Below are 10,642 nucleotides of genomic sequence, written 5' to 3'. Positions count from 1 at the left end.
GTAATGCAAGGACGTACCAAGTTTGTTGAAGGAAAACCGGAGTACCCGGAGAAAAACACCTATCTATTAGCGGTTAATACATGACCCTGGCTGTTAATATATCGTTAATTAAACAAACAAACAAGAGTTCAGAATGAATATTGGTTCTGAGGTTTGGATGTGCATGTGGGACCTTTCTACACACACGATTTTCCAATTTAGAAAATATTCTTCAGTGTTCATGATAGTTGAAGTCCTATATGGAAACAAAAACTGAGTTATAATGTGTTCTGTCTCATCAGAATTGATTCCCTTTATTTCCCTCCGTCGGTTACAGCCGGAGTGAAACGAAGGGACATAACTCTTGATAGATCAGAATGTTTTAGTACTGACGGAGTGAAACGAAGGGACGTAACTCTTGATAGATCAGAATGTTTTAGTACTGACGGAGTGAAACGAAGGGACGTAACTCTTGATAGATCAGAATGTTTTAGTACTGACGGAGTGAAACGAAGGGACACAACTCTTGATAGATCAGAATGTTTTAGTACTGACGGAGTGAAACGAAGGGACACAACTCTTGATAGATCAGAATGTTTTAGTACTGACGGAGTGAAACGAAGGGACATAACTCTTGATAGATCAGAATGTTTTAGTACTGACGGAGTGAAACGAAGGGACGTAACTCTTGATAGATATCAGAATGTTTTAATATCACTGACGGGATGAAACGAAGGGACGTAACTCTTGATAGATCAGAATGTTTTAGTACTGACGGAGAGAAACAAAAATGACTTACTGTCGTCTTACAAATTGGAAATTACTTTCAAAAACAACAAAATCTTTAAAAATTCGATAATTAATTTTATTAAAATAACATGGGCTCTGACTGAGTCACGGGGTACAAAATTAACACAAGATCGAGGTGGGTGGTTGGCGGGATAAAGGGGGATAACTCTGATATATTGTACGATCTTACAGTTATACTTAGTTGTTAAATGTTAAAAAATCTAGCACTTTTATTCCTTGTGCAAACATAAATCACATGATCCCAAACACGTAACCTAACATCTTCGTTATCCCCATAAAGTGGTATTTACATATCGATCGCGGTTAAACGTTGGTTTTCTTCTATTACATATGGAGTTCGTCCGAAAGTAAAACCATAAACTCAGATTAAAGCATCCCCTATATTCCATTGTTTACTATCGCTGGCGTGTGTCATATACACCCTCGATATTCCAGAGATTACTATCGCTGGCGTAATATCCAACATCCCCACCCCCCCTGGGCCATGCTTCTTATGGCTCTGTTTGTGACAACAGATTAAATGTGCATTTTGGTCCTTTTGTGTACACCAAAAGAATCGAATCACGATACACACTGTATGGCTTTGAAGTTGGGTGTAGCTCTCTGTAATTCTCAAAGGAATTAAATTTTAAGTATTTGAGCATAAATAATATCTAGTATATATTATACATAGTATATCAAGCATGTGTTGGACCAGTTTGTTCTACTAAATGTTAAATGCTCTCAGTTTCACTATGACATAGTCAAGGTCTGGATAGTTACCCCAGATATGTCGAGGATATTAGGGAGAAAGATGATTTTTTTAAATAAAAAAATACACAAAACTTATTACTACAATCATAAGGATAGTTTTTTCGTGATTATGGAATGTCCCATAAAATTACAGAACGATGACTAACTACTTCTTATATAGTGGACATAAAAGCCATGAAAATCGTAAACTTCCTGAGAGACCTCCGAATAAATATTACAGCTTTCTGATATGATAAGCTGATATTAATTTGCTCCTTACTATATTTATCTTCTATGTTTCTCTAAACACATGTATATAAATTGTACAATACATAGTATCATACTAAATATATCATTCGTATATACAGTCTCTATACAATTATTGTCTTCATTTGAGGTGAGCATGAATATTAATTTACCTGAAGATTTCGCAAAATAATACTTCGTGCAAATATGGGTTCTTCAACATTCTGATTCACCAAAGCTTTATAATTTGAAATAAGAAAAAGAATTGGATTGACAGGTTTGATGATGTTCTAAAATGTCCTTGCTTACTTTTGATTTTTCAATCAATTGTAAAAATGTAACTACGGCAACGTCAACACAAAATATTATTATTATCTGATAACAGATCTTATTTCTTTCCATTTCTGATGCTAATTTACATAAGCCATCTTTACGATCTCTATGATGTTTTTGTACATATGTATTGTAAATATATACAGTATAAAGAATAGTTCATGCAGTGGAGTTTCAAATCAAATTCAGAAATACAAAACCAGATAGAGCCATATTCGCGTGTAGCAAAGAAGAAACTTTCAGTGCAATCAAACAACTGTCTTGAAATAGAAATCGAAAAACAATAGAAGAAAAGTGCAATCTGCTAAAAGCATCATCGATTCTAACTAAAACATTCACCTATTATAAACTACTAGTAATATTTAATTGTTGTCATGGTAACTATTAACCTATCAACACACCCATTCTTAAATCTCGTTTTGCTAAAAGACGATTGTGTTGCATTCAAAGAATCATTCTGGCGAATCTGAAATATCCTATACAAACGTGTAAGAATAAGTTAGTGAAATATTTCAGTAGGTACGTCATCTTACTAAGTAACAAACCGAATAAAAAAATTGAAGAGGAATGTGAATACATTATCTAGACTCTGTGACTCTGTCGGATTTCATTAGATATTCTATATTTCGTACGTGATAATGTGAGGGATGTATAACAGAGAGTGAACACAAACTATTGGCAGCTTTAGGTAAGTACAAACTTGAGCAATCCAATCCGAATGAATAATAATTAAGTTATAACAGAGATACAAATAATATCAACTATATAATTATATATAAAAATTGATTTCATGACATTCATTGAATGGATGGAAAGAAAAAAACATAAACCATAAATACTGATATACTAAATGTAAAGAAAATAAAAATAAGTGAATATCATTTCATTAAAGGAAATCTCAAATAAATCAAATTGGAAATAAATATTAACCACTAAATATAAAGGCTGCCCTTCGATAGATCACAGAAAAAATATTTACCCAGAATATCACAGAAAAATGTAAACTAAATAAGAAGTCTTAGATTTCCCTCAGCAGTTGGTAAAATGTACAACGTGATTACAAATCGAGGTCAATAAAACGTGATGCTTCATATATTACCCATGTGTACGTATATACCTATAGTTATTGTGGACAGACTCATATCATTATGTATTTACATCGTTCTTTTCTTCGGCTTTGTAAAGTACATTAGTATATACGTAGGTACCAAACCAGGGATGTACATATGAACACTGATTTTCATATCTTCATTTTGACTACATATACAGTAGCATGAACGAACATATTCATTTACAGAGCGCTCCATAGAATGTGTTGGCAATTGCGTTTATTCTACCGTATACACATTCAAAATGAAGATAAATCCTTCAATGTATATACTATTTTAACATTGATCAACATACTCATATCATCATACTCTATAACCGACTTCCTCTCAATTGGTAACTGTGATTGGGGAAGGAAGGTTTTTTTGTATCGTCATATTCTATATAATAAACTTCTTTTCCATATTAGGTAATATCTGGTAAATAAAGACGTATTTACATAACGAGATTCAACTTCATTTCCATAGAAAATCATATTTGGAGACAGAGGAAATATTTATATCGTCATATTATATGTTATTCTTTTCTTCTCTGAGTAACTATATGAAAAGAAAGGGACAAAAATCGTGCCAAGATCAACATAAATATTATACATTCTTTAGAGTAACTGCATAGCTACCAGACATATATAAGTAGATAAATAAGCGTTTTACATAGATTGTGTTAAACGTTAATCATTTACTATGTAGGAAGTTCTCTGTAACGAACACATGACACAGAATAAATCAACAATAAACACATAATGTAAACGACTGTAAAACTGTATAGACAGCAGTGTTATAATATTGCATAAATGAATGTAAAATCGTGTAAATAACAGTTAGATAAACAAAAACAAATAAACAGCACATAGAGGTATAGCATTTCATGTGAGTGACAGACGCTTATCACTATCATCAATATTGTGTGTAGAGTACACGTCTCATGACCTTCCCGACGTCTTTAAATCCATATACATACCGTCTAGCCGGTTATTTTCGCGGGGATGATTTTCTTCCATCATTTTGGTTGCGAAGTTCTGATCCACGAAATATTAACAGTCAGTTGAATTATATATGCACTTCTAGCGAAATCGCGAAATTGTGATTCGCTAAAGTTCAGTTTTCTAATGCTGAATCCAAATTGTGCTCAATTTGAAAATTACAGTAGGCTACAAATCGACTAACGCTGTTGGGACCAAAGACATTCAAAAGAATGATATAACAGGTGTATCCGAAAAAAATGATGATGATACCAGATATCATATTGATGAACTTCTGGTCCTCGGATCACGTGATGTATCGCCTTGGTGATTGATCATGATTTAGTTGGTAATTGTTTTATCTCATCTGTAGGTCAACAGCTAATGTGGGTAGTTAAAGGACCAAAGAAATATCGAAAACAGTCAGGTCCATTTAAATACGAAAAGCTGAATGAGTACGACTTCGAAAACTTGATAAATGATATCTACAGTTATCAGTAAGTGACCACCAGGGTGAGTGTTCTGTAGTGTACCAGATACTAATCACATTCACAATAGTTGTAAAAATATTTTAAAATGTCTACGTCTCTTATATAGCTGAGTGTTGTTATCTACATCATTTACGTATAATATATATACATATGGGTAATGATTTCTCTCCATCTTCTAATGATGTCCTGTATATGTAAATGGCCACATACACATAAATATATTACATTGTGTGTCGTTCTCGTGTAAAATGTCTAAATATATACAAACATCATTTCTTTAACATGCTATTTTATGTAATTCCTGCCTATAATGGAATGTTTATATCTCAATATACAGCAATGAAAATAATAGTAATAGCACTACCAACGAACAAGCAAAGGAGGCAAATAAAAAGTATGGCAGATATATTCTACTCCGTATCGTACAACGGGTCATGTTTAAATCATATTTATAGACAACAGCGGCATCAATTATGTACAGTCAAACATTGAAAACTTGAAAATTTTAACTTCAGCGAAATTCTCAGTCCTGACAATATAGGTAGGTAAAATAAAGTATGTTAATGTCATACCGTTAACGTGGCCAATTAACACTGACACAATGACGTTTGACATTTCAAACATTTTAAAATGATACGCTCATCTCACTCACTATACACAGTCAAACGTTACAACCTGACGTCACTTCTGTTCCTCAGACACCAAAACACCCACATAACTATTATGTATTTACCACTATAGTATAAAATTACACGGAACACTTCTTATTTCACACATATAGTCGGACACTTTGATCCGTGGCGGACACCATTACATCACCTAAAATAACCACCGGGCAATACAGGATATGTCCCAGAATTTCACGCGTCCAAGGCGCTAACAACACATGATATAGTTCTGGTCATGTGTGCTTAATAGCGTGACGCCCATCTCTTTCTTATAAATGTTATAATGTCACATGCGTTGAATAGCGCAGCAGACATTCCCAGTGTCATATACCGCTGCAGAGCCATTGCCAGATTGTTCACATGACAGTATCAATATCATGCGACATGACGTTTCCGGTCACGTGACGTTTATAGCTTATCCAATGCCTCAGTAAATGTGAGTATCTCTACCAGGTTCATATTTAGCTTCTTTTCCAGGGACGCGTAATAAAACTCGGGCGCCTGAAATGAAAATAGGTCATTTTAGGAATATTAGCATCTTAATATAACGTATGTATAATGTAACAAAGACAAAATCCAAACTAAAACTGGGGACACATCTAGTACAGCGGACCCCATTTTTTCCGCAAAATATCACGAGGTTTTTTTTACGGCGACTTGTATATTTAGAGACCGCGTGAGCGGGTGAGCAAAATGAAAAATATGTAGTTTTATGCAATAAAATGTTATAATTTGAGCTTACAGAATCCTTTTTCGGTTAAAAACTGAAGTTTTCAACAAAGTTTTTAACTAAGAATCACGAGGAAAATATTGTAGACTGTACGAGAAAAAAAATCGGGATTTCGTTTCGGTTGTTAGCCGAGCACGCGCTGAACATGCGCAATGAGTGATTTTACGGACATTGATTTTATTTGTAAACACAAGAACATGTTTAGTTTACGATGGTGACGATTCGAATGAAGGAATGTTAATGGAAACGTAGAAACATCCATCAACTGGCTTATTAAAATTGAATCATTATTCAGTTCGTCAGGTAAATATTACTCAAAAGATGAAAATTTGGCGCCGAAAAGACAGCGGCTCAGTGTTCACATGTGCTGGCTATGGTTCAAACATTACCGAAGATGACACTGAGGCCAAAGTTCCTTTCAAACGTCCTAGAATTATTTTTATTTTTTCAAATGCTACAAAAACAAAACAGTTAAGACGAGTTCCAGATGTAAAATGTTTGTTTTTTAACTTTTCTTGGGGATTTCATCCCCGAACCCCATTTGGAACTTCGAAGCGGCGATTCAAAAAGGCGACAACGTTTACATGACTCGTAACAACGTCTGGCATGCGCACTGATTAATATGTTTCTAAACTTCCGGGGTCCGCTATATTAGAAACTTCTCTAAAACTGTCGTCCAGAAAGTCAACTTATACCCCAACCCCAAAACCAACCTTCACCCCGACAAACATGCTAATGATTTTACATTTACTCATTCCAATATAAATTGCACACACCTGTTTGATTATTGCAACCAAGTTTCATTGAAATAGTAGTTTAGGATGAACAGTCACTTATCAGTTATGTAGCAAAGGGGCATAACTCTGAAAAAGGTGGGTGTATCTTGGCCCGATACAAAGTCCGCACATGTATATACAGTATAAAGATCACTGCCACAAATACAAGTTTTGTTACGCGGGGTAAAACAATCAGGACAACGTCATCAATACGATAAAATAATTTTACTAAATCAATTTTAGAATGAATCACATAAGTAAAATCAATGTATACATCTTCGGAATCATTGACTTAATTTATCATCTTCTCGTAATTATGATATCAATTAAGAAGAATGTAATTAAACGGATCTCAAGTATTTTCTTTATATAAACGTCAACAATAACAACTCAATGTGCATTGCCATCAGTGTACACCGAAGGGTTAGTAATGATAAATGACCAGATTGAGTAGTGAATTACAAATCAACAGTATCATATTCCTCCTACCTCTAACTTCATCCTTTGTAGCTGTACCAGTAATTTCCCGTCAAACTGGGCTAATGACGGAACACACCTGGAAATAGTAATTACGATTCATTAATTACAGAAAAAACTTCATAAATCTCGTATAATGTAGTTTTTCCCAATTCGGATCAAGCTATACTTCTCTTCAATTCATAACAGAAAATGAATGTAGATAAAATAAGAATTCTATAATACAATAGATGCATAAGCATGATACTAATGGATATTTTTTCATGTTTTCAATTTGGATCAAAAGGTTATTTTTCTCTTAAATTGGGTGGTTGTTTTTAAGGTTTGGCGCATTGTTGAATAGAGCAGAGTTTGTTAACTTGCATATAAATGTTATATAAAATATAAGATCTGAAAAAGTAGCTCCTGAGCCTTAATGATCGTCTGACTGACTTATAAATCAAAGGCATTCAATGATACTAGTGATAGTGAAAAGGACATATATCGATGGACAATATTTTGTAAAATTATTAAAAATGATCACTATGAAACGTTTAAAGCAATTTAGACCTGTATCGTTCATAGTAAAACCGAAGAATACAATACAAATACCTTTTTATCAAGATGCCATCCATATCTGATGACGTTAAAACAAAATTCATATGCAGTATATAAGACATTTATGACACATTTTAGACACTTGTGAAGGAGTATTTTTCTTTCATACTTCGAAATTTTACAATATAACATCCCGCCATTTTGAAAAAAATCCGAAGAAATCCATGACTGGAAGTCAATTTTCCATACATGAAAAATTACGTGATATTTTCAACACAATTTGTTGTTTACTAGTTTATAGTTTATAGTAAAACCAGCCATATTTGTGAAAATATGTTAAAATTTTACTGAGGAAATAGAGATTTTGTTGACGTCGTGACGTCACGAGGCTTTATTGCATGGGTAGCCAAGCAATACAGCCTCAGGCGACATGATTGTATTGCCCTAGACCACCCAGTATTACACCCGTAGGTATGAAAAAAAATACTGTACGTACCCGTCCAGTTTGCTTTGACACAGCCAGTTACTGACATCCTCTGACGTCATTTTGTAAGCTTGTGACGAGGTAGATAGACTGCCGGGCGAGGAGGCCACGGTGGAGGCTGACGTGGCGAGGATAGGACCGTCTGTTACTTCTACAATAAAGTTATAAATATACATATGTAGCTTATAAAGGGGAGGGGCTAATATTGATAACTGGAAACACAAAGTAGAAGATAACCAATCAAGTGTTTATTTTGGCCTCGAAAACTAACTATTATTATATGTTTAGGTATGATTTTAACGTTTTCAATATATAGGTTAAACAAAAGATCACAGATGGATCTTAGCCCCAATCAACCAAATATATGCCGAACATACACGTATAAAATTTGAGAAAGCTCCCTTAAGTACTTTAAGAACAATAGCAGGTAACAAACTTCAACTATCAAAATCCAAGTGACGGCTTGTCGGCCATCTAGTTGACCGATAGTCCCCATTTTGGGTCCTACAAGAGCCTGCATATAAAATTTAAGATACCGTCAGTACTCTCTGAAAAATACCATTGACAAACTTCAACTAGCAAAATCCGAGATGGCAACCTGTCTGCCATCTTGTTCATCGATCGGTCACAAAAATTCTAAATGCACAACTAAAGCCCTAGGGGAACCTACATATGAAATTTGAGAAAGATCCTTTCAGCACTTTCTGAGAAAGAGCGGCAACAACAATTGTTAACGGTCGGAAGGACGGACGGACGGAAGGACGGACCATGCACGAAAGGCGATTTGTATAACCCAACATCTGATTATGATAGATGGCTAAAAAGTCTTTTGGATGTACTATTTTTAGTCATTTACAAAAATAACAATATTCAGGATTTGGCAACATAGGTATAGTTAGTAACACCAGCTAAAGGTAGGTTTCGCCCAACCAAATATATATTTTCTTGTATAATCCGATAAACGGAAGAAAAGGTGAAAAAACATATTAAAAATACCTCAATTCAATTTCTTAATGCGTATGAGATTGAACAAATGTGTCTTGAATAAAAAAAATTGAAGGAAATCCTTGATTTATTACGATCGTCAGGCTGACAGGATTGTATGCAAATGAAGCTGCGATGGATTGTGCTGTCGAAGTTTCGCGCATGCGCATTGCTACGCACTAAAAGTAAACACAATGGCTGAACGAAAGCGTGTGAGAACGAAAATATATCAGAATCGGCATCAAATAGTAGGAAATTAAAATGGAATCGGTAGCACCATAGGATATCTCTAGTGAATAAACTCAGAGATGGCATGTAGCAATAGAAAAAACAGAAGCCACATCTCAAGTGGAACTCGCTAGGATTCTGTTGTTGTGTTGCACATGGTGAGTTTAATTTCAACACATATGCCAGCGCACATACAGCGGCAGACTAACTACATATATGTTTGATGTACTAAGCTAGCGAGGGTATGTGAGTAACTTGAAGTGTTATATATTATATGACCTGTATTCATTGTTGTTGTTTTTTTACTAAACATGCCGTGGCAAGACTGTCACTTCTATCTGACATTTAGCTGCAGCATTCTGTTTGTTGATGCGGCCTCGTTTTGGGAAAAAATACGCCATGTTCTATGTAAAGTATTTTCCTGGTCAAGCTAGGCAACTGACCACCCATATTGTTAGTTGTATGCATCGAAAATAATCTGAAGATTATATCTATGTACAGGACAAATTTCAATTTCGCAAACTTTCTATTTCATTGGGCGGAACCTATCTTTAACAGCAATGCCAACCTTTGTATTAAAAACAATATCTACCTTTGCCTGGAGTAGCTGATGGCATAGACAACCTTCCTATCCCTTTGAGTTCCTTCACCAGACCGTTCCATGGCTTCTCGAAGGGATATTTCCCACTAAAGTCAAAGTAGAGTTTGGCCCCTAGAATAGCCCCTAACCAGCCGTCGGGGCGGTACTTCATCTGCATCATCAGGGGGATGTAGTCCTTCCTCAGCTGGAATGTGTACTCAGCCTCTGTGGGGTATACAATGTGTATTTTGTCAGTGATACAAGCCGCTACAGGAGATGGCTCTCAATACATATCCGATAAAAGGTCTTAGATCAGAAATAGTGGGGAAACATTATACATATAAGATCATATATACATTTCTAAACATTTTCGTCATATTGGATACTGATTACAAAATTATCACATAATCCTTTCGGAGTCTGACATAGGTGTACTGATAAAATAATCCTTTCGGAGTCTGACATAGGAGAACTGATAAAATAATTCTTTCGGAGTCTGACATAGGAGTACTGATAAAA

The 10,642-nt window shown here is 34.9% G+C and overlaps 1 protein-coding gene across 3 annotated transcripts in view; it reads right to left on the bottom strand.

Moving 5' to 3' along the window:
* Window positions 1-830: 830 nt before the first annotated feature.
* LOC138305558 (uncharacterized) overlaps window positions 831-10,642 on the bottom strand; it is a 57,194-nt gene continuing 47,382 nt past the window's right edge. For all 3 annotated transcript variants that reach the window (XM_069245850.1, XM_069245849.1, XM_069245848.1), the window contains 4 exons: window positions 10,136-10,348; window positions 8,344-8,482; window positions 7,323-7,389; window positions 831-5,828 (listed from right to left, as the gene is read on the bottom strand). In XM_069245850.1, the coding sequence (XP_069101951.1) occupies window positions 5,736-5,828; window positions 7,323-7,389; window positions 8,344-8,482; window positions 10,136-10,348 (512 nt within the window). In that variant the 3' untranslated portion in view covers window positions 831-5,735. The remainder of the gene's footprint in view (window positions 5,829-7,322; window positions 7,390-8,343; window positions 8,483-10,135; window positions 10,349-10,642) is intronic.

This window comes from Argopecten irradians, chromosome 13 (genome assembly GCF_041381155.1).
Source record: "Argopecten irradians isolate NY chromosome 13, Ai_NY, whole genome shotgun sequence".
In the NCBI taxonomy this organism is placed as follows: domain Eukaryota; kingdom Metazoa; phylum Mollusca; class Bivalvia; order Pectinida; family Pectinidae; genus Argopecten; species Argopecten irradians.
The sequence above is the reverse complement of the archived record's forward strand: the minus strand, read 5'-3'. Positions and strand labels throughout refer to the sequence as shown.